The sequence below is a fragment of the Thamnophis sirtalis genome, unplaced genomic scaffold (assembly GCF_051295495.1).
Source record: "Thamnophis sirtalis isolate CommonGarterSnake01/CBP01778 unplaced genomic scaffold, rThaSir2_p1.2 scaffold_6, whole genome shotgun sequence".
NCBI classification, from domain to species: Eukaryota; Metazoa; Chordata; class Lepidosauria; order Squamata; family Natricidae; genus Thamnophis; species Thamnophis sirtalis.
Window position 1 is genome coordinate 96,802,683 of NW_028261386.1, and position 27,100 is coordinate 96,829,782.

General features: G+C 38.8%; 1 protein-coding gene across 1 annotated transcript; it reads left to right on the forward strand.

Moving 5' to 3' along the window:
- Nucleotides 1–590: 590 nt before the first annotated feature.
- On the forward strand, nt 591–13,460 carry MTCL3 (MTCL family member 3). The gene is made up of 8 exons (XM_087718522.1): nt 591–683; nt 1,186–1,421; nt 2,498–4,732; nt 5,994–6,218; nt 8,429–8,587; nt 9,163–9,231; nt 9,965–11,140; nt 13,323–13,460. The coding sequence occupies exons 3-8, from the start codon at nt 3,800–3,802 to the stop codon at nt 13,431–13,433; spliced, it is 2,673 nt and encodes an 890-aa protein (XP_087574648.1). The 5' UTR covers nt 591–683; nt 1,186–1,421; nt 2,498–3,799; the 3' UTR covers nt 13,434–13,460.
- The last annotated feature ends 13,640 nt before the right edge of the window (nt 13,461–27,100 follow it).

Consider the following 27,100-nt stretch of genomic DNA (forward strand, 5'->3'; position numbering starts at 1 on the left):
ATACAATTTGAGACAAGTGGCTGTCCAGACTCTTCTTAAAAACCTCCAGTGATGAAGAACCAATAAAGTCTGAAGGCAAGCTGTTCCATTCACAAAATAACTTAGGTATAAAAGAATTGGAAACCACTGCCTAAAGCACAAGAGGATTAGTCTCTCGATCCGGGGAAATTAGCAGGAGTCGCAGGCATTGCCTCTGGCACTAATAGCCTTGCGCCCTTGAACGAAATATACGTCTGAAGCACAATTTAACCTAAGCCCCAGAACAAAAGGCAGCCCCAGAGCGATCGCATTGTATCAGGAAGCACCTTACACGGTATTGTTGCAGGGTCGACGCTGTTCAAATCGGAATAAATATTTGATCAGGATCGATCGTTTCCTGAACTGATTTTCGAAAGCACCTCGGTTTCCTTCCTGCCACGGAGGGCCGGAATCTAATTCCGACCAGAGCCTTTAGGCCTGCCTAGGCGTGGCCGAGCATTGCGTTTTTCATCTGGCCTCGCTACTCCCCCACCCCTTCTCTCCCTCCCTCTTTCCTTTCTTCCCACCGCCCCCCCCCCTCCGCTCTTTCCCAGGCCCAATGAGGTCAGCGTCGGAATAAGACCGCTGCAGTTTCCCGAGACGCCCTGACTCGGCTTGGGGCGTCTTCGCGCATCCCCGGGGTGGCTGCCACGAAGTCGGGCAGGGTAAGTCAGCGCTCAGGTTGAGGAGGGAGAGGGACGTCGCATTGCTGCTCAGCAAAGCGAAAAGCCGAACAAGTTTGAGAGTCTCTTAGAATATGGGGGGAGTGACCCCCCAGTGACCCCGCAGTGCCTAAGCAAAGGGTGTTCATTGATTCATCGATTGCAACAAAAAGGGGACTTTGCAAAGCGATTACCGATGGGAAGTCAATGCAATGACAAAGAGATTCTGGCGTGTGGGGTGATGGAGGGATGCTTGGCGCTAGCCGGGCGCTTCGTGACCTTCTCTTTTGTTTCTCCTCTTTCTTCCCTCCTCCTCCTCCCCCACTCCTGGCAACTGTTTTCAGTGGGGAAACGGGCAGCGTCGCGACGTTCCTCCGCTCCTTTGATTCCCCACGTGACGAGATCCCGGGAGACCAATGTGGAGCTGCGGGGAGAGGGGAGGTAGCGGGAAGCTTCTTGGTGTTGGGTCCAGATTGGCTTTAGTAGTGTTTCTAATTACCGACAGAACAGGATACGAGTCGCTCGGGGTTGAACTGAGAGCAGCATCGCAAGATTTCTCATTAGTTATGACGTCGTAGGGTGCGAGCCACGTTTATTCGGATGGATGAGCAGCCTGGGCTTGGGGTCGCCAAGCCGCGAAGGGATCCCTCGGCGGATGCCCTTGAGAGCCGGCGGTTGGCCTAACCTGGCAGTTCGATGTGCCGCCGCGGAAATTTCGGAGGGAAAAGGCTGGTACTGCAGGTAGGTCGGTTGTTGTAAGGGTTAATTGCTGTATTAGTCAATTAATTGCTGTAAGGAGAGGTGGCATTCGGATAATTCCCCAAGCCTTAAATAGAACGTTGTTCTCTTTCCTTTGTTTTAAAGAACCGAAAAGGCATTTTGATAAAACTTTGACATCCAGATTTTAAAGTATTTGTAAAACATGGAGTAAAATCCAATCTACATAGACCTTAGATATGAGTTTTACAGCTTGTTTGCAAATAAAGGCATTTGAAAAGTGCAAAGCTTTTTGTCCCAAACAGGCTTACTTACCCATCACTGGACTCAAAAGAAACTTATACACAAAGTAGAATTGTTGCTTATCTTGTCTATTTCATGATTTGTGTGTGTTTGTTAAAATTGGGATTCTGGAGTATTGAAGATTCTTATTTTTAATCGCTCTCATCCTTTGATAACTAATTGATTGTAGCTACGTGCACTGTAAGATATTTCTGTTAGGGCACTTTTAAAATACTTTGTCATCATTGTTATTATAATTTTGTGAGCCACCTATTATAATCTTTGCAGCAGTAGTACTCAAATAAACATTGTCTTACTCTGACACATTTTAGTTCATAACCTGTAGTAAATTGTTAGGATCTGAGGACAACTTACTCATGACAAGATTAAATAGGTATGCACTTATACAATTAATAATACTGAGAGTTATATAGTAAATGTGACATGGTAAAGATTATTATTGTGCCAAACATATTACAGCATCAGGTGGTTTTTTAAAAATAATAATAATGTGATATTTGGGAATGTTTTTGTTTTGAGTCTTGCTGTATGCTACAGAGAATTACATTGAGCAGCCCTATAAATCTATTACATAAATAAATAAAAATATTGGCTAAGAGAGGTCACCTTGAGAAAGTTTTAAGAATCATAGGCTACTTTTTTATATTTAATCAAACAAATCCACTTTGGGATTCTGCTTCTGTTATGCAAACTATTGCATCTATGCAAATATAGCAAGAAAAAAATCCTACTTAATCAGGGCTTAGTAATTAGATCAATCTTCTCTAACTTGATGCCTTTCTTGTATTGAAATATAGTTCCCAGAATCTCGGGCCAGATGTGATCATCTAGGGAGAACAATGAAAACAGGACACTAAAAGTATTTGGAGAATACCCAGCTAGGGAAGGTGTGGTTCATCTGTGTTTATAATTAAAACAAATGGTTGATACTCTTCTGTGAAACTTTTTCATACATTTCCTTTGCTTTGGTGTTCATATGAGGTGGAATAAACAGAAGTTCGGTTTACAAACGGATGTATATGCAAATTTAGCTAAGCCTTACAAATCAATCCATCCTTTATTCAAGAATGAAGATTGTTTCTTATTTCACACTCTTGTTTCTAGTACTTGGAAAGAAACACTTGGCTGGTGTAGTTGTGCTGTAAAACAAACTGACAATTTTTAAAAGCTAACAGCAAAATTTGAATTTGAATTACACGAAGGCTGCAACACTACATTCACTTTGCTTTGTAACTTGTATTCATTGGGGCTTGCTTCAGACTGAAGTGTCTTAACGCTGCTTTTGACTTTACAATTAATAGCTTAAAGATGTACCTACTGAAAGCCATTTATTCAATCTCTTCCTCCCTTCACTAATGTTCTTATTTGAATAAATTTAACTGTTTATTTTTTAATCATGATTGTTTGAGTTTTCATTGTACCTGAATACCTCTCAACACATTCAGAGTTTGTTAGGAAGCATGGGTAAAATATGGGAAGAAGGTAGGAGGGAACCTGTTACTTGTTCTAATTAAAAACCAGTATTAAAGATATGGTGCATATGTGGAATTAGAGTTTTCTAACAGATCTCTTATTGATTTGTTTTACAGCATATTAAATATAGATTGTTTTAAGTCTCATCACAGTTTTTTCCTTCCAACTAGAAGATACTGTTTTTAACTATGCTGGACCTTGTAGGCAGATCTGTTTTGAAGCTATTGAATGGATCCATCCTCACTGACCTGTGGAAGTACTTTGGAACATGTGGTTTGTGAAAGTAGCCCTTTAAGAAAAGTAGCTTCAGCTAGAGGATCCGGTCCGTTCACATGACAAATGAGGACTGCTTGTTGCTTCAGGAATTTAAAAGCAAGCTTCCAGTCAGTGGCTGCATCTTTTGCCTCTAAGATTGTGAGCTAACCTCTTGGAACAATTTCAAACTCCACCCCTTTTATTATAGGCACATTGTTCTTCATGTGGTGAATAGGCTTGCTTTGTATTGAAGAGCAGTGCTGTTGACAAGGCTTCTGTGTGCTTCGCTCACCAGCCGAGGGAGGGAGGAAGGGCAGGAAGACAATGAGCCAGAAAGGCCTGAATATTTCAGCAACACCTTGGATTTAGCCATGAGCCAGCCACCTAGTGGAGGCGGTGCTGCAACCTCCTCTCCTCGTTTGCTTCCTGAGGGCAGCAGCAGCCGAACTAAGCAGCAGCGTGCATTCTCTCCGGGGAGACCCAAGGAGTCTCTTGTCCGCCAGCCTTTGCCAGCTGCCAATTCATCCCGCTTCACAACAGCAGCAGCTGCAGTTCCTGCCTCGAAAGCAAGCTCTACCCGGCAGCAGCTACTGCAGCAGTCACCAACAGGACAGAAAACTAGCCGGGTCAAGGGTGAAGGAGACAAGCTTCCCCCACAGGTTACGCCAACAAGGAGCTCAGTGCTGTTGGGAGCTGTCCATGCTGGGGATGGTGCTGAAGAGCAGCCTGCCTCATTCCTGGTCTCGGCGGGAGGGTGTCCCAGGCCAAATCCAGGGCCTGCAGCCGAAGTAAGAGAGGCACCTCCCAAAGACACCGAGCTTACAGGTCCTAGAGCTGGAGAGCAACAGCTTGTATCTGGAGGGAAGGGGGAAAGGGTGGGCAGTTTTGTGCTTTCTCAGTTGCCATCCAAGAGCTGGAACAGGGGTAAAACAAACAAGCCTTCACAGAAGAGTTCAGGAGAGGCAACTTCATCTTCTTCATCTTCTTGTGGTTCAGGGAAAGGCCAGGTTCTCTCAGTGAACAATGGCAACTACTGGAAAGAAGGATGCCTGCAAAGTGAGCTCATTCAGTTTCATCTCAGGAAAGGGTTATCAGCAACGCAGATGCAGAACAAAGGTAACAACAAAGCTAATGGCAATGGGGGCAGTTTGCCCTCCTCAACATCCATAGTGCTGCCTGCAAATGAAAGTAGCAATGGCCTCAGTGGAACTATGGAAGGCAATGTGACCCAGGAATCCCAGCTTCAGCAGCAGGAGCTGCAGGAAGAGATGGAGAAACTGGAGGAGGAGAATGAAAACCTCAAGGTAAGCAAAAGATACAGAAGGGAAGGAATAATGGGGGTGTGCCTCGGTTCTAGTGTGTATGTGCACATGCTGGTGGTGTTCTAGTCTGTTCCACAGAAGAAAGGAGAAGGAATGCTAACAGTAAATTCTGCTTTGAAGAGACCAAATTGTTGTTGAGATACTTATGGTTTGCTTCCTAGTTTAAGAGAAGGGGAGGGGAGGGAGTGCATAAATCCTTGGCTATGAACTTTGATGTGAATATAATACAGTATTTGCAGGATTTTTTAAATCCTATATTCTAGAGGATAACCTTTTATTTGCTTTTCCTATTGTGTACCAAATTGACTATTGCTATATAAATTAATACGAGGTTCAATCCAGCAAACTGACAAAGTAACAGAGTTAATAACCTAGTGTTACTTACAACTCCGTAAAATAATAATCTGTGTCTTCCCATAAATTGAGTTACACAAAATAAAGGCAAGGTATAAATCTAATAAATGAATCAAATATATAAAATGAAGATAATGGTTTCATGGTTTAGGATTGGACAAGATGTGAGTAGAGTATGACATGCATGTTTAATAGTTACATTTTTATGTATGTTCCTTAAAGATTTTCAGACTTTGTGGTATAGTAACTGCCCTCTATGGACTTGCTAAGGCAAGCTGTGGATCAGAAAACCATACCTTGATTTGACAATACTTCTGCTTTGCTTGCATTTTAGAGAAATTACTATTAACCTCTAAATTACTGTTGATTTTCTAGTGGCCTCAATCCAATTTGAGATTCCCTGAGTTATGGACATTTAGAAATTATTATTTTCTAAATAAATGTTCTACGTTTATTGCACCTGTAAGAGATAAAAAATATACATAGTTGAATATGATTTGCGAGATGTTCTACTCCATTCTTCAAACTTCTCATTGTCACATATATGTATTATAGAACATACATGGCTGACATAATTGGGAATTCTCCTTCTGGCTTATGAAGCAGTTTCATTCTGCTACATTTGCACATGCTTTTTTTAGTGTTTTCTTTTGGTCAATTCAAGGAATATTTGAAATATAAATGGATGCATTCTTAATTTGGGATCACCGTTTTTTCTTTTTGCCATTTGTAATACTTGCAAGCCTAAGGAAGCTAGATGGGGAACCATATGCCTCGATTAAAACAGTTATTTAAGAACCATGGGTAAATTATCATATCTTGTGTTCTTTATCAATGTGACCTGATGTCATTTTATGTTTTCTATCTGTTCTTTCTGAACATGTGCCAGAATGAAATAGATGAACTTAGAACTGAAATGGATGAGATGAGGGACAGTTTTTTTGAAGAGGATGCTTGCCAGCTTCAGGAAGCGCGCCATGAATTGGAGAGAGCTAACAAAAACTGTAGGATCCTTCAGTATCGTCTTCGAAAAGCAGAGCGGAAGAAGCTCCGCTACGCACAGACTGGAGAAATTGATGGAGAACTTCTCCGTAGTTTGGAACAGGATTTAAAGGTAATATGGGGCCAGAATATGAGCAATCAATGAGAAAAACAATCAGATTATGACACCTTTACTTTTCCTAATCTTTTGTGGGAAGGCAAATGTAGTATAAATCCGAGTTGTCTTGTGGTTTTGACAACTGGAATTTAATTACCTAAGGCAGAGTAAGGAAAGTGGTACTGTCCTGGTTTTTTGGACATTTTTCATTAATCCAAACCAACCTGATTTGTCCATTGTGAGATTCATAGTCCAAAATATCTAGTGATCATTAGAATGACATGTCTTCTTATGCTCATTTTTTACCCACCCACCCCCAGTGGTGGGTTCTGGATCCCGTTGCAGTCGGCACAGTGCAACAGGGCCCGGCATCCGCCACATGAACGCATGCAGCACACGCATGCATACTTACTACCTGCGACACCTCTGCGATGTTCCGTGACACCACTGTGACACTCTAGCTGTTTGGTGGAGCATCACGCAGGTGCCATACACTCCGTGTGCGGAAGCACTGAAGAGCTCAAATACGGGTAAGGAGCGTGGGCGGGCGGGTGGACCCTCCGGATCACCGTACCAGAACGTACTGGTCGTAACGCACCACTGCCCCCACATTACTCAATTATTTAGAAGTATCCAATCACTAGGGAATCACTAGAGATCACATTCCAGGGGTCATCAATTTAAGAACCTTAAGGCTTATAATGTTATTTAATTTAATTTTAGTGAATGCATCTAGAAATAAATGCCACATACCAGTTTTTTTCCTTTCAATTGAAAACAAAAAAAAGGATATAACTCCAGTTAATATTATAATCCCAGGATCAATGTAGAGATCCTCAGAAATGGATCTCTGAAACTACAGTATGCAGAAATAGTTGCAAAAACAAAAGCATGGTTTAAGTTTGGGGAAATAGAAAGTGTGATATAGAAACTCAGACTGACTTTGTCCTAATTCAGTAAGATATAACAGAGAGGGATGGGAAAACACAACCCAGATTTCAAGATTCTTTTATTACTTAAATCAATAAAGTATAGTTCCAGTTATACCAGTGGAATCTTATTTTCTAATGTGGCCTAGCTTGAAGGATTGACAGTCAGGGGCAAATGACTTGATATATATATATTCTTCCTTTGAGATGTTCAACCTAGGAAAAAGGATATTAAACCATAAATTGTTGCATACCAACTTGGGAGGAAGAATATTAAAGTGAGTTTTATGAGACATTTGCCTGGGCTACAAATCAAACAAATTAATTACCCAATGCTTGAGTTGGAAGCTGAGCACTAATAAAAGAATTGCCTAGATTAAAGTATGAAATATAATTGCATTGCTTTGTAATAATACAAGAGTTTATTTTTTAAAAACAGCTACAGTAAAACATGTTCAATAGTTAACCAAATATTTTATACCAAGGTGGTCTTGGCTTTCCTAGATCTACCAATGAACATGTCTCCTTATCATTTATTGTACAGGTAGTCTTTGACTTACAACCGTTCATTTAGTGACCATTCAAAGTTACAATGTCACTGAAAAATGTCACTTATGACCTTTTTTCAAAGTTACGACTTTTGCAGTGTCCTTATGATCAAAATTTGGATGTTTGGGAACTGGTTCATATTTATGACCGTTGCTGTGTCCTGGGATCATGTGATCACCTTTTGTGACCTTCTAACAAGCAAAGTCAATGGGGGAGCCAGTTTCACTTAACAACCGGGTTACTAACTTATCAATTGTGGTGATTCACTTAACAACTGCAGCAAGAAAGATCTTAAAATGGGTCAAAATTCACTGAGCAAAGGTCTCACTTAACAGAAATGTTGGGCTCAATTGCAGTCGTACAATGAGAATACCTGTACTTTGTTAATTCCATTTTTGCTCTAGTTTCCCTTCCTAAGGTTGTAATTCTCCTCAGACTAAGACCTCAAGACAGTTGCTGGCTGGGTTGGGGCCATGATTCTAATGATCAAAGAATTAATCTTTGGGAATTCTATTCATCCTATTGTTGCTGAGTATCAGAATAGATCTCAAAAGAGTAAACTGGAATGTCTGAGGTAACCCTAATTTCACTTGTGGTTTTTTTTTTAATTAGGAAGAACATTTTATTCAGTATTTAATAGAACTGATATGAGTTGCCACAATACACCCCTAAACTTCACAAGTGTATTAAGCCCTACTATCAAAAGTTATTTTCCTGCTTGAAAATGTTAAATGTTCTTCCATGTAGGTTGCAAAAGATGTTTCAGTAAGACTTCACCATGAGTTGGAAAATGTGGAAGAAAAACGCTCCACCACAGAAGATGAAAACGAAAAGTTGAGGCAGCAGCTGATAGAAGCTGAGATTGCAAAGCATGCTTTTCAGAATGAATTTGACAAAATAAAAGAGGTCAGTGATAAGCTTCTCATCAGAAGGGTGGCAGGCTAAATTGACTGAAATGGGATAGGTACATCATGGGTTGTAATATACTATTTTGCTATGTTTCCTGCCTCTTCTCTGACTGCACTGGTTACAGCTGATCTGTGGGTGAAAAACAGTTTTGCTTTTCAGACAGATTTGAAAGTCTCTTTATTATTTTATCATGGTAAACTACCTGCAGATCTGAGAAATGATTATTTAAGACTTTTTTTAAAAAAATGATCTCTTTAGTGAATACAATTGTGTTGAAGGCAGTACCTGACTCAACACATTTAAAAATGCTATTTAATACTTAGGAACTACTTTTAATCTTCGGCATGTTCCTTGCTATTGCATTTAGATCAATAAGAACAAGGACTTTTAAAGAACACGGAATTAATCTTCCCTGGCCGTGTTTCAACATAGCCATCTCTGGATGAGGAAATGAAAAATATTAATCAAAAAAATCTGGGAATTTTCATATTGTTTGAATGGTGACTTTAATAAACTTGGATAGCATGCATTTATTAAAATATTTGTTATATCTGTTCTTTCTTTTATAACAGTCCATGAAAAGAAGAGGAAGCAAAGATTTGCAAAAATCAGAAAAAAGGTCACAGCAGATGTCCGCTGAGGTGATACAGAATTTTTTTTCTGTCCCATGTACAATACAGCAAACCATATAACCATTTAAGTTCATTTAGTGACCATTCGAAGCTACAATGGCATTGAAAAAAGTGACTTATGACCATTTTCCCACTTATGACCATTGCAGCATCCCCACGGTCACATGATTTACATTCAGGTGCTTGACAATTGGTTTATATTTATGATAGTTGCAATGTCCCAGAGTCACATGCTCCCCTTTTGCGACATTCTGAGAAGCAAAGTCAATGGGGAAGCCAGATTCACTTAACAGCTGTGTTACTAATTTAACTGCAGGGATTCGCTTAACAAAGGTGGCAAGAAAAGTCATAAAATGAGGCAAAACTCACTCAACAAATTTCTCACTAAGTGACATAAATTCTGGGCTCACTTGTGGTTGTAAATTGAGGACCCCTTATAGATGATTGCAAACCTTTCCTTAGTCAACTGTGGAAATCAGAGCTCTTTTTATGAAACTGATTCATCTGATTAGGATCCAAATGATCATGTTTCTGTAGATGACAAAGATTGCAACTGAACACTGAGTCACACTTTTTGTTGCAAGTGTGGCACCTTGTCAATTCCCATGTTGTGCTGTCTGTCTGTCTACTGCATATGTATATATTTGTACATATTGAACATATTGGCATTTTGTGCTAATTGTCACTTGGCCTCCCCAGGAGTAAAGCAATATAACTGGGAGTTATTCTTTCTTTGCCACAGGAGGACAGTGAAGATCTGAAATGCCAGTTGCAATTTGTCAAAGAAGAGGCTACTCTGATGAGAAAAAAATTAGCCAAAATTGACAAGGAAAAGGACAGATTTGAGCACGATCTTCAGAAGTATCGGTTATTTTATGGTGATCTAGACAGTCCCTTACCCAAAGGGGAAGCAGGAGGTCCACCTAGCACAAGAGAAGCAGAACTCAAGCTCCGTCTGAGGTTAGTAGAGGAAGAAGCCAATATCCTTGGAAGGAAAATCGTGGAACTGGAAGTGGAAAACAGAGGACTGAAAGCAGAGCTTGATGACTTAAGAGGAGATGATTTCTCCGGGGCAGCCAACCCCCTCCTGGGAGAACCGAATGAATCTGTCTCAGAGTTACGGCAGCATCTGCAGTTAGTTGAAGATGAGACAGAACTATTGAGGAGGAACTTATCTGATGCAGAAGAACAAAACAAACGTGTCACTGCAGAGCTGAACAAATACAAATACAAGACTGGAACTCACGATAGTTCACGACACCATGACAGCGCTAAGACGGAAATGCTTCAGGAAGAATTGAAGGCTACCCGCATGCAAATTAATGAACTCAGTGGCAAAGTCATGCAGCTCCAATATGAGAACAGGATACTGTTGTCCAACATGCAGCGCTATGATTTAGCCTCTCATTTGGGGATCCGAGGGAGTCCCAGGGACAGCGATGCTGAAAGTGAGACAGGGAAGAAAGAAAGTGATGAGGATTCCCGTCCCCCTCACCGCAAAAGAGAAGGGCCCATTGGTGGAGAAAGTGACTCAGAGGAGGTCCGCAACATCCGTTGCTTGACCCCTACAAGATCCTTCTATCCAACTCCGGTAGGTTGGCAGAAAAGCTTTAATGATCGGCAGCAAACCAAGGACATCCGCTGTGAAGCCGAACGCCTGGGCAAAACTATTGACCGATTGATTTCTGACACTAGCACGATCATAACTGAGGCAAGAATTTATGTGGCAAATGGGGACCTTTTTGGACTTGTGGATGACGAGGATGATGGAAGTAGGATACGGGAGCACGAACTTCTTTATCGGATCAATGCTCAGATGAAGACCTTTAGGAAAGAGCTCCAAGCCTTCATTGACAAGCTAGAAGTTCCAAAGCCTTCCGATGATCGAAGTACAGATGAACCTTTGTCAGTGAGTCAGGTAGATTTTTATTTGGTCAAGCCATTGAGGAAAAAGAGTTTCAGCCCAGGATAAAAGTTAGATACTTAAGCCGATGTGGTGTAGTGGTTAGAGTGCAGTACTGCAGGCTACTTCAGCTGACTGCTAGCTGCAGTTTGCCAGTTCAAATCTCACCAGTTCAAGGTGGACTCAGCCTTCCATCCTTCCATAGTGGGTAAAATGAGGACACAGATTGTTGGGGCAATATGCTGACTCTGTAAATGGCTTAGAGAGGGAGGTAAAAGCACTATGAAGCAGTATAATAAGCAATAAGTGCTTTTGCTATTTCTACTTTCATGTGTAGTTATGTGAGATGAAGAAGACACCCTTTAATTTCTATGACCTCAATTTAAATTTCCTAGATTATGGTTCCAATATTGGATTCTTAGGTTTTGTACAAGTAGAGCATAAGAGGAAGACATTATTGGATACTTACTGTACCTAGTAAGAGCTCTGTAGGTTGGCTAAAAAGTGGAATAGTAAGTAGTCATTTGTTAGCTTTTTTTAAATTCACCCATATTATTAAAGCATTTATAAAACTTATATAGCTAGGAAAAAGACAGTTAAAAATCTTAATTTATAATTGAAATACACAATAAATAGCACGGAAAAAATAAAACATGTAAGAGGTATTATGCCAGCATAATTTGATACTTTACAGTTTACAACTGAAACTTAACTGTTTAATTCTAAAATGCCAGTTGCCTGGGAGAATGTCTTAATTTGGCTCTGAAAAAAAGATAGCCAGGTAGGTGTTGGGTGATTTCCTTAACGGAGGGTTTTCTGCCCATAGACAGCATAACTATAAAATAATTTATAGCCACCTATCTTTTGCTGGGACTCCAGGTCAAGGCCTGGGAGGATGAGGATAAAGATGAGAGTGACGAGGTTAATGGGAGTGGGACCTTAGCTTGATTTTGGAGCCCCCTTCGGAATAGTTTGCTTGCCTCCTTTTTCTTTGGCTAAAATAGGGAAGAGGATGACTAACAGAGGGAGTAACTGCAGCCAGGTCTCTTGCCATCTGCCTTGTCAGTCTTCATTTTGACATATAAGCAAAAGTAAGAATGATGGGTAAAAGCGAAACTATCAGCTTACCAATATTTGAATCAACCCACTTTTTAATTTATCAATTCTACCAATAAAGGAGAATATTTGTAACTCAGGGATGAAATGAGAGGTCCTTGGTTCTCTCTGAGTTTGGTTGTTTTCTTGTAGATATTTCATTACCCAAACTTGGTAACATCATTAGTGCTAGTAAGGAGTGGGATTTGCTCTCAGTTTATAACTCAGTTTATAAGACTAAAGTACCTCCCCATCAGCAGTCAGCACCCAGATGGGAAAATTCCTAGATATTTCAGGAGAATGTTACAATTATTACATTGCCAATATTACTATTACAGGGCGGGGCATAACCTTTTCCTAGGGGGTCACAGCAACACTTGTAATAACAACACAAATAATTCATACACCATTCGAAAGCCCATCAAAAACTGAGTTTATTGACACGATTTAATAGTCAGTATGACCACCATTAGCCCTTCGAACAGCATTCAAACGAGGTGGATAAGAACACAACAAATCTTCAAACAGTTCCGTTCAATTTTCCAGATTTTTCAACACAGTTTCCAAATTCATTCTCAAAGTTTCAACCGAATATCGATTTTGACCTTGCTCCTGAATCATCAGAGCTTCCACTTCATCCTTAATTATGGCCCCAATGTTCTCTGCCGGATTGAGATCTGGCGAATTTCCCGGCCAGACGTCATTGCCCCAAAATTCGACATTGTTTTCGCGAGCCTCTCGAAAGGCAATACATTTTATTCTGTCAATGATCCTTTGTTCTTCCGAATCGAATTTTCCAGCCATTCTTAAAGCAAATTTAACATTTAATAGCTCATTCAATTCAGTTTTTTATGGGCTTTAAAATGAGGTGTCGCGGAAGTTGTAAACTGCTGTCGATCTTGCTGTGACCCCCTAGGAAAAGGTTATGCCCCGCCCTGTACAAGATTCCTTCAGATTCTTTTTGCACAGCATTTGGATCTGAAATATACAATTTTTACAAGACTAGGTTGAAAGGTTTGATACAGCTTTTTTCCTCTTGAAAAGTCAAGTTTGCTGTTTTATTAATGTATCATTATCTTGTCTTTGTATTTACTTTCCCCAGATGTTCCAGCCTATCATTTTACTTATTCTCATCCTTGTCTTGTTTTCATCCCTTTCTTACACAACAATATTTAAACTTGTCTTTCTTTTCACATTGTTCTTTGTGCTCTAGACATATTTTAATCATTTTACCATTTGTTATAGAGTTATTTTCAGTTTGTTTTATGTTGTCCATCTTCCCAAGCTACAAAGTTCAAAAGCTATAGTTTGTGTAGTAATCACTGCTGTAAAAACACTGAAGACTGTTTGATAGGAAGAAGACAAACCAACCTCCATGCCAAAATGCAGATGATACAAGCAGCCCAAACCAAAGAGCTCCACGATCAAATCTGAACTAGCATCATCCAAATAGCCAGGTACGCAAGTGAAATTTTTCCCTGCAGTGTGTGATGCTGTAATACCTGAGATCAGCTATTCTTACCCATATGTGATTTTTAATTTTGGGGAGGAGGATATTCACACAGAAGTAGAACCCAAACATGTTCAGCAGCCCTGTCATTTTGAGCATCAACTCATTCTACTCCACTGACTCCTTTTATATTCATAATTAATAAATTGACTTATGTATGGTCACAAAACCAGTGTAGCTTCTTTGCCTTTGTATTAGATTATGTGCTAAGCAAGGGAGCTCTTAATTTTATTTTAGTTTGACAATATCCCCATGCAGCATGTACTTCTAGTGATTTTAGTGTGCCAGCAACAAACAAAACAAAAGCAGTAAACCAAACTTGTCATAGAATTACTTAACCAAAAATCTTTTTGCCCCTTCCCCCTTATTCCTATGATTAGGACTAATAAATGGGAAGTCTGTTTAAGAATTGTTGACCAATATTGATACAATTAGATTGACAATAAGGCCAGTAGCTTGCCAACTCATCTACATTTATGTACATTCATCTCAACTTTTTCAAAGGTGGAAGAAAATTAAGATGAGCGTTGAGACCAAATTATATGTCAGTGTGTGTTAAGGCAGAATAAGCCCATGACAAATCAATCATGCCATGTCCATGACAGCAAAGACATATATTGAGTTGAATAATAATGGCATAAATTGTACAGAAATCAGTGAACGAGCAGGCCCTTCTTGCATTTTTGAATACAGATTGAAATATGCAAAGTGCTTATAATAAATATGCAACGTGCAAACATAATAATGTAATATCAATAATATCTCAGTCTGTCAACAAGCCAAACCAAATCCCCAATAATTAAACCACTAGCATTAGTGACTAATTTTCTAGGCAAGCAGCCAGGCACTCTATGAAGTTGGTAAGTATCACTCTTACCTTCTTCTGTTTGTTTATTAGCCTCCCATGTTGCATGTCTGTACTGTGCAGTCACAGTGAATCAATCCTATTCAGCTCAGCAGGAACACAACACCCTCCTTCACCACAGGTTCATGTGCAGGTGTGTTATAAAGGGTTACTCAACAGTCCTTCTGAGTGTTGCCATCTGATAACACCCTGACTTCTCTTTTGAATATTGTATATTTTTCTGGCAAGCTCATTCTCAGTCAAGAGTAGCAACAACCTTTTATGAAATGTTGTTGCACAGTTGATTCCTTTGTATGCTTTAGCTTGGAGAATGACCTTTCTGCAGTTACTGCTATTATTAACTTAACAAAAAAATGTCAAGTATACCTTATAAACATGAGTATAACATGGTTACAGAATGTGATAGATATCTGTCTATCTGTCTAACTAACTAACTAACTAACTAACTAACTAACTAACTAACTAACTAACTAACTAACTAACTGAACAAAGAGAGGGAACATGAAAGGAGAAAATCAATTTCCATTGTCCAAACGTCAATTTTCAGGTAATTGGCATGCAATTTAAAACAATTTGGGCATCCCAAAATATTAAAGCTTACTTCAAAATCAAGTAAATATATCCAATTATGGTACTTCTTCCTAGAGGACAACCACTTAAAAACATTGCAAAATATAGCATCTCCCAAAACATGTGTTCATTACTTTTCTGTACAAGTTCAATGGTGTCCAATGAACCTGAAATCTTATTTTTGGTTGAATGAGTCATAGTTGAAGATCTGTTGGAGACCCAGTTTGATACAGTTTGTTAGAAACAAGGAGACTGACTCTTAGGCACAAAGCCAGTTGGGTGACCTTGGGCCAGTTACATTTTCTTGGGCCTAGAAAGAACCTAAGGGCAAACCATTTTGATAAATGTTGGCAGAAAAAAATACATGGCTCTAAATTTTAAGTGTATTCTATTCTAACTACCTGACTTGAAGACGCGTGCGCGCACACACACACACCTACTGAGACGTTTATTATTGAGATTAAAAACCATAATTTGTATTGTTAAGCAAATTAAACACACAGACAACATGATATTTATTAAGCAGTAAGAAATGTATTTAATAGAAAATCAATAAAATTAAATTTAAAAAACTCTATTCCCTAATTTGTAGATAAAATGTGGTTCTCCATTTCCTTGTTCCATTCAGCTTTTAAAATCATCATATCCATTTAGTCTTTAAAATAGGCATATCAAATTGATTTATTGATAACAATTGTTTACAAAGATTAATTGTCTCTTGGATATAGTGATCCCTTTTAATAATTCAAATGTTTCTGAAACTGAAAATGCTACTGCAAATTGAGACATCAATAAATGTTGTAATTGTAAAAGCTGCCATTGGGTGGCAACAGAGAAATAGTATTTTAACACAGAAAATGATAGCTCATCATTATTATCTACTAGTTGATCTAAAATAAAAATCCCATTATCTAGTCAAATCTCCTATGTAACAAGTTTTTTAATTATCAACAGTTTTAAGAATGAGATTATTTCTTCATATCACTTCTACATTAAAAAATGATACTAATACAGTTTTGCAGGAATAATATATCACAATTTTAAAGTAAACATAATAGCAATAGAGATATATCTGACTTATGATAGTTTGAACCCCAAATTATGCTGTATGTGAATATTTCAAATATTCTTAGGAAAGACAATTTTATGCTACATGAAACCTTTTGGAATTTGATACTAGTTGAAAAATATGCATAGTGATTTAAATTAAAATTCAGAAATCTAAATCCCCGTATTGTTTTCAATTATAAGGCGTTCTAAAACTTCCTTTACTGTTATTTTAGCACAGGACTATCAAACTCCCAGTTCACATTATGCATGATGTAGTGCTGAGTTCTGACAGCTTATTACCGTATTTTTCAGAGTATAAGACACACTGAAGTATAAGACACACCAAGGTTTTAAAGAGGCAAAGTAGATAGGTATAGGTATAGGTATAGGTATAGGTATATATATTATATATGTATGTATGTATGTATGTATGTATGTATGTATGTATGTATGTGTATATGTGTGTGTGTGTGTGTGTGTGTGTGTGTGTGTGTATATATATGTATATGTATGTATGTGTCTATTAGTATATAGTGTCTATTAGATTTCTTTTACAACCCCCGGTATGCCCAAATATGGGAGGAAGATCACTACTTCCATTCTCTGTCCTTCGGCTCGTCACAAGAGACCATCCAGGCAGAAACCCGATATTTTTACTGTTGCCTTTTTGTTACATTTTTGTTGTATTTGTGCTGATAAATAAATAAAGGGAGACTAGTATAGATCTATTTCAAGCTATTTAGTTCTCATCAGCTAGCCATACCCTTACTGGGATTTGAACCTATATATATATAGTAGATAGGTATATATAGATAGTAGGTAGATAGAGGGAGGGAGAGAGAGAGAGAGAGAGAGAGAGAGAGAGAGAAGGTAGGTAGATAGAGGGAGGGAGAGAGAAATACAGTAGGTAGAGAGAGAGAGAGTGAGAGTAAGTAGGTAGGTAGGTAGATAGAGGGATAGAGAGAGAGAGAAATACAGTAGGTAGGTAGGGAGAGAGAGTAGGTAGGTAGGTAGGTAGGTAGAGGGATAGAGAGAGAGAAATACAGTAGCTAGGTAGGGAGAGAGAAAGTAGGTAGGTAGGAAGGTAGGTAGAGAAATAGAGAGAAATACAGTAGGAAGGTAGGGAGAAAGAGGGAGTAGGTAGTTAGATAGAGGGAGAGAGAGAGAAATACAGTAGGTAGGTAGGGAGAGGGTAGGTAGGTAGATAGGGGGAAGGTGGGAGAGAGAAAAATACAGTAGGTAGGTAGGGAGAGTAGGTAGGTAGATAGAGGGATAGAGAGAGAAATACAGTAGGTAGGGAGAGAGAGTAGGTAGGCAGGTAGTTAGGTAGAGAGAGAAAGAGAGAAATACAGAAGGTAGGGAGAGAGAGAGAGAGAGAGTAGGTAGATAGGTAGCTGTTTTCAGGTGTATTTATCCATGTGCTGGTAGAGGGATAGAGAGAGAGAAATACAGTAGGGAGGGAGAGAGAAAGTAGGTAGGTAGGTAGATAGAGAGAAATACAGTAGGTAGGGAGGGAGAGAGAATAGGTAGGTAGGTAGTTAGGTAGAGAGAGACAGAAGGTAGGTAGGGAGAGAGAGAGAGAGAGTAGGTAGATAGGTAGCTGTTTTCAGGTGTATTTATCCATGTGATGGAGAAGGAAATCACTGACAACCTGCAGCACCTAAGACTTGTTTCTGCTGGCACAGCACTTGATCAATGTAATTCTCATCAATCACTCTAACTAAAGAGCTTTCCGAAAAGGGGGGGAGTTTTTGCACTCTGCAAACTTCCCCAAAATGGCCCGTTTTTCGCAAAAATGGGTCCATTTTTTCCAAATAAAAGGCATGAATAGCCTTGGGGGGTGGGGCTTGCAGAGTGCTCCTGGGGGGGGGGAGCAAAAAACAAAAAAGGCCCATTTTTCACGAAATGGAGGCTTATAGAGTGCTGGTGGGGCTAGACAAAAGACAGCCCATTTTTTGCTCATTTCTGCCCTTCCCAGCCCCCAGGAGCTGTCTGAAAGCCTCCATAAGGCTAGGCACGGCCATTTTGGTGAAGGGGGCAGGGCTTATGGAGGCAAAAAATGCTGTATTCGATGTATAAGACGCACCCAGATTTTCAGCCTCTTTTTTGAGGAAAAAAGGTGCGTCCTATACTCCGAAAAATACGAGAGATGTCTTGACAGATCCTGAAACCTAGTTTAAGTCAGTTTCTGGCAACTGCAGTTGATAGATTCTTACATTTTAAAGACTATTCCAGTCAAAAAGCAAAACTGAGTTTCTTCATTTGAAATTTTGGATTGCTAGTTCCTGTTACCTGTTCTGGTAATCCCTTTCCCAGGAAAAGTTGTATGTCAGTTAGTATCTTATATATATCTTTGAAGTAGAAACAAATGAGTGCAAGAACTATCTTATTGCCTTAATGTAATTTTGGATTTAGATGTCAGATACAGGGAAGGTAAATGCCATCATTTGACACTGTGTATGATAGGACGCGGTGGCTCAGTGACTAAGACGTTGAGCTTGTCAATCAGAAAGGTTGGCAGTTCAGCAGTTTGAATCTGTAGTGCTGTGTAACAGAGTGAGCTTCTGTTACTTGTCCCATCTTCTGCCAACCTAGCACTTCGAAAGCATGTAAAAATGCAAATAGAAAAATAGGGACCATCTGTGATGGGAAGGTAACAGCGTTCCATGTGCCTTCAGCATTTAGTCATGCTGGCCACACAACCACGGAGATGTCTTCGGACAGTGCTGGCTCTTTGGCTTTGAAATGGAGATGAGCACTATCCTTAGAGTCGGGAACGACTAGCACATACAGTATATGTGAGGGGAACCTTTACCTTTATGGTAGTTAGGATGTTGGATTAATTCAAATGAGCTACAAGCGCTAGTCTTTCTGTAGTCATTATAAGAAATTGTGATTAAGATCCTAAAATGCCAAATACACTAGTTTATATAATCAAAGTGAAACAACATGCATCATACAAATTTGGTGGACAAAGTTATGGAGGAACTCCGTGGAAATTCTGTTACAAAATATCTGTGAGATATGAGATATAACAAACTGAAGTTGTTGCTTTTTGTTGTGTGAAATGAGTAGGCAGATGTGTTGCTGTTGAGATTCATTCACAAACCATTCAAGTAGAATATCTCTAATGTTAACACTTGTTGACTTACAATAACTGCACATTTTAGCATGCTAATTGATGGAATCTCTGTTATGAAAGGCATATTCAATAATACGCAAGTGGAACCAGCCAAGTATTAATTCCTTCAGTTGAAAGTAGAAAGTAGGACCTCAATTCCCCCGTTCTGTTCTCCAAAAAGAACATGCATTAACTCATTGCACTTGCTTTTCTCTTTTCTCTCTTTTTTCCTGCCATATTAAGTATTCTGGTTAGGTTTTTTTTTTTAACTGTCATTATGGAGGGTCTCATCAGACCCAGAATATTGGTGAAATAAACCTTAAGATCAGCTAGAATGTAGATTCTCCCAGATGATTTCCTTACTCCCATCCACATGGGAGAAACTATCTCCATGCTACCATATGTCTATTTCATAGGAGGTAGCTCAAGTTTGTTTGCAACAATCAGTTTCAATTCAATGCCAGAATTTTCACCAGTTATGACCTTCTTAGTGGGACATCATTGTGCATACGATGTACGTGGACTTCTTTAGAGCTCTCTCTGTAGGCAAAACTTCTATTGTACAACCCATGCTATGTTGTTTCTAGGCGCATGGATTTACAGGGAGTGTAACCAAAGGTTGCTTGTTTCCTCCTAATGAATAGTGAACATGAGAATTCTGATCAAGAATGAGGTGGAAACTATTTTGGTTGCAAGAATGATTGATCAAATTACAGAAATGTGTTAGACACTTCCTGTCACATTAACAGCCAAATCTGACAGAACCACCTCATCTGCAAGGCATGAGGATCGCCCACGGGTTCAGTTTCACTTCAGTTTGCTGTTGCTTCCTTTCTAATCTTTATAATCACTAGCAGAATCCACCTCCCTATTAAAGTACCATGTTTTCCTGAAAATAAGACAGGGTCTTATTTTCTTTTGATCCCTATACTATCCAGGGAACCCACAGGATTCAGATCAATATACATGCCAGGCTTTTTTCTTTCTTTTTAAAAGTTTAGTAGTCATAACAGAATATTATTTTCCATAAAAACACTTGAATTTGAAGGCTAGGGTTCTCATATTCATTGGGCTTTTGCTGCAGTTCAAGAAATCCTAGTTCAAGGTGCGATAATGATATGTGGGAGACAGGGTGAAGAGACATAGCCAAGAGAAAGGTTAGATTAAAGATGACTTAGCTCACAGCAGGAATGTGGATGGGGCAAGCAGCTCAGAAGAGACCCTCCTTAGTTTCTTGGGTTGTAAAGGGATGGGGAGAAAGATACTTTCAGACTTGCAAGATAGTGTTAATGTAACTTTCAATAAAGTAGAATTAGCTTATCTGGCACCTAATAGTCATTGACAACAGTACAGAAATGCTCTGCTATTCCATTCTTCTAGGATATTTTTTTGTACTTCCCAATTTAGCTCAAATCACTGGGATTTTTTTTTATGGTATCCCATCAAATTACAAACTTGTTTAACATTTTGAGGTCAGCCAAAGTCAGTTTAGTGCTGCCAGAGAATATATAAAAGCTTCTTCAAATGTCACAGTGAATTGCTGACTCAGTGTTATGTATCTCACTGCCTTCATCTGGAGATATTTTTTGAGAGATCATCATGAAATGAGCCTCCCACTGCTTCTAGGACAACACAGTTGAGAAACTAAACAACAATGTCACCTTGCCTCCCAAGTGCAGGAGTGCGATAAGTGCAATAAGTGCAGTCTGCATGATAAAACCAAGAGCCTAGATCATTTTGACAGTTCTTGTAGAGCAGGGATGTCAAACTCAATTTCATTGAGGGCCACATAAGGATTGGGTTTGACCTTGGAGGGTTGGGTGTGGGGTGGGTGTGGCCATGGTGGGCGTGACACGGAACTGCACCTCTGCAGACATGGTTCTATAAACTTATAAAAATAGGGAGGCGTACATTTCTGTGGTTTTGTTTTTTTAATACTTACTTGATCTACTTGATCATCTTATGAGAGATCAGATCAAGAGACTGACTCCGTAGGAAGACTAGAACTATAAAGTATTGACATAGGCTAGTAGTAGAATCCTGCAAACCTGAAAGGTAAAATATTTTACTTTTCCTCCCTTTTATAACCTTCTGAGACAAGGATGGCAAGTACTCCAGAGACCCCATTTTGGGGTCTGGAAGGCCTCCTGGACTACGAGGGAGGCCAAAAGCAGTTGCAGCTAGGGGCATGTGCACCCCACCTGCGCCCCATTTTTGCTAGCAGAGATACCGCGAACCAGTCCTTTGCTATTTCCAGAGTTGCCCCATGGGCCAGATCTAAGCACCCTGCAGGCTGGATCAGGGCTGCAGGCCTTGAGTTTGACATCCCTGTTTTAGAGAAACATAGAGATGGTTTTAGAGAAGATATATTAAACACGATCTCAATACAAGAGGATAAGGTTGTGTGAAAAAAAATTCTTGCTTTAACTAATGCCTGGAAACTGATTTCATATTAAGACTAGAATCATACTTTTTTGAGATAAGCTTCAGGAACAGAATCTTAATAGTTTCCGATTTGTTTCTCTTATATCATCTTCATGGCTTTCTCAACTCTCTTTGTTATAAGTGGGACAGAACAGGAAAAACTGTCAGGCTTTCAAGATTCTGTTATTGTGGAGTAATACAATAGGATTCTAGGGTTTCTTGTGGTGTCTGTTTCCTGACCTGGTTTACCTCATAAGTATAACAGTTTTTTGCCCTCTTCAATAATCATGGACTTCCAAGTTAGCAGAATTGACAGTCTCTAAAATCTGTTAATACAATCTGATCTTTTATTCCAGGATCTAGAACTTCATTTGGATTTGGAGTGTCCGTCTAGAGATTGAAAGGAACAGCTGCTGAGGAACAGTTTATCTCTTTGTGTGGTCAAAGGAATACTTTCTACACTATGCCTTGCTACAGATTAAAATTACCCAACAATCTGGCTTGTCTTCAAGAGAAAAAAAAAACTGGATCTTGATGATACTGAATTCCGGAATTTTCTGCAATTAGTTTTAGATAATAATGGATTACCACCATTCTAGGGAGGCGAACAGCTGCACTGGTCTCAATCCTGAGAGATACATTTGAAAGTTCTGACATGAAAGGAAACCTTCCTGGGGGGCATTAACATCAGCCAGAAAAATGGGGGGAACTTCATTTCTTTTGGTAAGTTGATTCTGTGGTCAGATCCAGGTTTCTTTTTAAAGATAAACATGATACTCCATAGTTGTACATGATTGCTTCTCAGTTTTGTCCAGCTAAAATTTATATTTGAAAATATACTCAGCATTAGTGGGAAGTGTACAGACCTTTCAGGATATCATTGGCATAGGAACAATTAAGGAGAAATGCATTATGGGACTAAATTCCATTTAGTAAAAGCTGTCAAGAAATGAAGTAGCTAACAGACAACAAAAACAAAAGTAGCTATTGGTTTACTATGAAGATACAGCATTGTGATATTTGTCTATTACAATTATGGTCTAGGCTCTATCTAGGGCTCTATCTAACTCTGCTACATTACTCACATATGCTATGTTACTCTTAAACCTGTCACTACAAATTTGGAGTAGCATCCTCCAAAAACTATCAATTTTCATGCTTCTTAAGATACCTCTTCTAAAGCAGTAATAAAGTGTGGCTCTTAAGATGCTGCTGAAAAGTCTTTTTTTATATACTGAAACAACACAGATGGGTAAAGACAGCTGGGCGCCTTTGAGAATTACATTACCTGACTCAGCTTAGACTTTTCAGTTGAAGGATATAGAGCTAATGGCAAGAAATGCTGGGAGCCACGGTTTGGCAGCATCTGCAGAGTCTGTGGTTCTCTATCATTTCTTGTAAGCTGAGACCACTGTATTATCTCAAAATAATTACAGAATAAGAGGAAGTTAGGCTTATTCTTGCTTTATCCATGAATTGTAAGTCATCTCCAATCTCAACAGTAAAAAAATGGGAACCTGAAGGATAGATATGCTGCTGAAATAATATTTTGTACATTAAACAGCAATGAGAAAGTTCTATTTCAAATGCCAAAATCAGGTTGACATATACCACTTACCCTTAAAGTCGGAGCAGAAGAAACTAGCTGCCATGCTAAAGCAGAAATATGCTCCATCCCTAAAAATCCAGAAACAGTGCCTGAATATGTCAGAAAAGAAAAATGAACTTTAGATGACCTTGAGGAGTTGTTTACAACATGTGCAATATGCCTTCAGAACATCACACTCCAGTTCTTTTGCTTGGCTTGAAGCAGAGATTATTAAGTTTCGGCTGATTTTATGACAAAGGGAGAAAAAGTAGGATTAAATCCTTACCTAGACAAGTTTATCAGGACATAATACTGTTTATGCAAAGTCTGAAAATAAGCAGAAAATAATAACCATCCCTTTTCATTAGGATCTAGCAAGGTAAAATGTGTACCAAAGAACCTACATTTTTAGAAGCTGCATTGCAGCTCATGGATTTTTCACCATCAAATTGGAAACATAAAATATGATACTTCAGCCTGTTCCTTTCCTTTCCATTCTTCCTCAGCATTCCTAAGCTGTGATTTGGGTGTTGTGCCTTGTGTGGTAAAAGTTCATTTCTTAGACTTCCAGATGGTCACTTGCTTGCCCACCCTATTGAAGTAGTCAGAAGTGAATTGGCAGCCAGGTCAAATTAATTCATAGATATTTAAAACATAATATTGTTGGATAATCTATGTCATGTTTTTCTCAGTTGCTGTAGACTTTGGTTTTGGATATTCTGAGATAGCACTTTTAAAACTACAGTTGTCAGCCTATGAAAGAATAAAACCTGTGCCATGTAATGTACAGAATAGCACATATTTGAGAAAAAATGAAAATCCAAGTAGAATACTTAATGTTTGCAGAAAAGGCAAATTTCTATTGCAGAGACTACTACATCTAGCCAATTTTAAATTTATTTTATTTATTAAATGTCGCCCATCTCATTATCCAAAGCCATGATGACAAAATGTATGCTGTGATGTGACAAAGCAAATTCCACCTCTTCATATATTCATGAAAGGAGTGAAGTTTTCATTGTAAAGTTATGAATGTATATTTTGCAATTTGACCCCTCCCTCTTCCCTCCAGTGCCCCTGAACACATTTATTTAATTATTACATTTGCATGTCATCCATCTACCAATAATCAGAAAATATTGATCAGTCTGGAAGTCTCAAATGCCACTTGTCCCTTTCTCTTTACCAGAGACTTCATCTCCTTTTTCTTGATATGCTACCTCTACATCTTCGGAGTGTTACTATTTTAAAGGAAGAGGGACCTTTATCAAATACCTCACTTTCCTGAATCATTCTTTATAATTTGTTAATGAGTTTATACCCCATTTTTCTGTTTATGCCTCATGCTTTCTTGTAGTCTCAAACTCATCTCTGCACTCTTAGCACCCCTAGTTCTTCAATGTGGGGTTGTTTATGGAGACAATAGAGCTGACTCTTTGCAGCCATCCTACATGTATTTTATCTTAATCTTGATCGTGCCTAGAAGAAACTTGCTGTGATTGACTGGAATTGTTTTATCAGAAGGGAAAGTGCTATTTTTAGCAAAGCTGCCTCTTGTTTCCATATTATTTGAACTTGAGTAACGGAAAGAACAATTCTGTAATTTTCCTTCTTCTGCAGCACAGAATCAATTAAATTTCCCAGACGAAATGTACAATTCTTTTAGTTATCTCCATCCAGTTTAGGAACATTTTTAATTCTAAGAGGTACATAATTGACAAAATGTCTGATAACTAACACACAGGAAAACTAAGTCCCAATACTAAGAAAATGATATTTTGCAATTAACTGAACATTACTCTTCACACAACCAAATTGTTTATTTTAAAGATTTTCAAAAAAAAAGAACAAATTTGCACACGGAGAGAGAATTACAAAATGAACAAGCAGTTTTTCAAATGAAAGACACAAGATGAGACAGTTAACATAAATTGGATAAGGATAACTATAAGGGAACTGAAGAATGAAGTTTACCTCTCCTTTAGTGATTACAGTAAGGCCTGATTATATAGAACATTCCTGAATGTGGAACATATTACAGCTAATGACCATGTCAGAACACCTGGTTATTCTTTGAGGAGCCTTTGCAATAAACAAGAATTTCCTGTAATAACCGAGTTTGAAGATTCTAAATAGGAAACAGTGCATGATAAATATGCACATCGTCTCAATTATTTTTAACAAGAATAGCATTTAGATTAAAATGGGAAGATATGACATATGGAATGGAAAGGGGAGCTTAAATACTAACAAACTGAAGTATGTAGATGATACTCGTTCATTAGCTGAAAATAAAAATGATATAGCACATTAGAAATGGAATTTTAAAATGTCAGTTAATGTTAAATATAAAGAAAACAAAGGTACTGATAATTAGCATGCTTAGTGCATTCACAGGTAATGGTGAAGAAGTGAAAGTAATAACCATTTGGTTATTATTCAAACTGAATAAAATACTAAGATTGGCAATGTACTAGAAAGAGAAAAAACTTAATTTTAGGGAGGAAAGCAGTGGCAAATTCAGAGAAGAGCGTGTCAAAATATTAGAATGGTTAAATACACCTGCAGAAGCTGGACATTGAGAAGAAGTGAAAAATAGTTGATAGTTAATAAGAACACTATGAGCCGCAAGAAGAATCAATCAATGAAATAAAGGCAATGATCAGAAAAAGAAATGTATGTTTTGAGGGCATGCATTTGAGTAGATGATGGACTAAAAAATGACTAAGTTTGGCAGGGCTGAGGGAAGCAGAAGAGGAGGAAGATAACAGTTAAGGTGGATTGATTGACAGGATTAGAGATATCAATAGAATAATCTTGTAACTGTTCTGATTGCCACTAGATACACAAAATGGAGGGCCTTGGTCATTGGCCTGACTTGATGGCTTGTAATTGACTTACAAAATGGTTCCAGTACAAAACCTACAAATTGTCCTTAAAATAAGAGGCCTAATTACTTGGCTCCTCATGCATCAATGCTGTCTTCTTAAATTGTGCTGATGCAGCTGGCCAAAGGCAGCCAGAAAAGCCTTGGAAGATTGCTCAGAGTTCAGCCTGATGCCCCACCCATCCTGAGGTGGGGTCACTGCATTCCAGGGCAGCTACAGCTGTTGATGTGCCTTAAAAGATAGGCATAGGCAGAATTCACTCTATCCTGGCAGTGGGGGGGGGAAATACCCGATTTGGTTTTTATTTAAAATTAATCTTTCTGTCAGCCAGAGTTTGATCATACTTGTTCTTTAAAGCAGCTGCAGCAGCAGTGCTATTTGTGCAGGTTGACTCAACAAAGCATACTAAAATTATATAGAAAAAGGCAAGGATACATATTATAAAAGAAATCTAAAACTGCCTATTGTCGAATGCTTACCCTGGCTGCTTTGACAAGGTTAAGAACTCTGCTTCACTATAAAACCTAAAAATGTCCTGGCCATGAAGTTGTTTATGTAAAATATGAGAAGATCTAAGGTTACAGGACTTGGGATTGGAAGAGCTTTTAAAACCAACCTCTGAAGGCTGACGTCACGTGGAAACCAGCTGCTGGGATGATGCTAAGCGGAACTGTTTGTCAGTTTGCAGAACATTGTAAAGTTGAACTAACGTTGCTCTAAGGACTTTCTCTTGATAGAGACACTGATGCTTCATCTCTCTTTGAAGGGTCATTGTTTGCAGAACTGGAAAGGCTTTTTCTCACCTTCTTTTCACTCCTGGTTTCACTTGGATGAAAGAGATTCTTCCACTGCAAAGGGTAAGTT

Excerpts from the sequence above, each read along its gene's own strand:
- MTCL3 (XM_087718522.1), top strand. The coding sequence starts at position 3,800 with ATGAGCCAGCCACCTAGTGGAGGCGGTGCTGCAACCTCCTCTCCTCGT. Across the intron at positions 4,733-5,993 it reads AGGAGAATGAAAACCTCAAG|AATGAAATAGATGAACTTAG; the intron begins GTAAGCAAAAGA and ends AACATGTGCCAG. Across the intron at positions 6,219-8,428 it reads GTTTGGAACAGGATTTAAAG|GTTGCAAAAGATGTTTCAGT; the intron begins GTAATATGGGGC and ends TCTTCCATGTAG.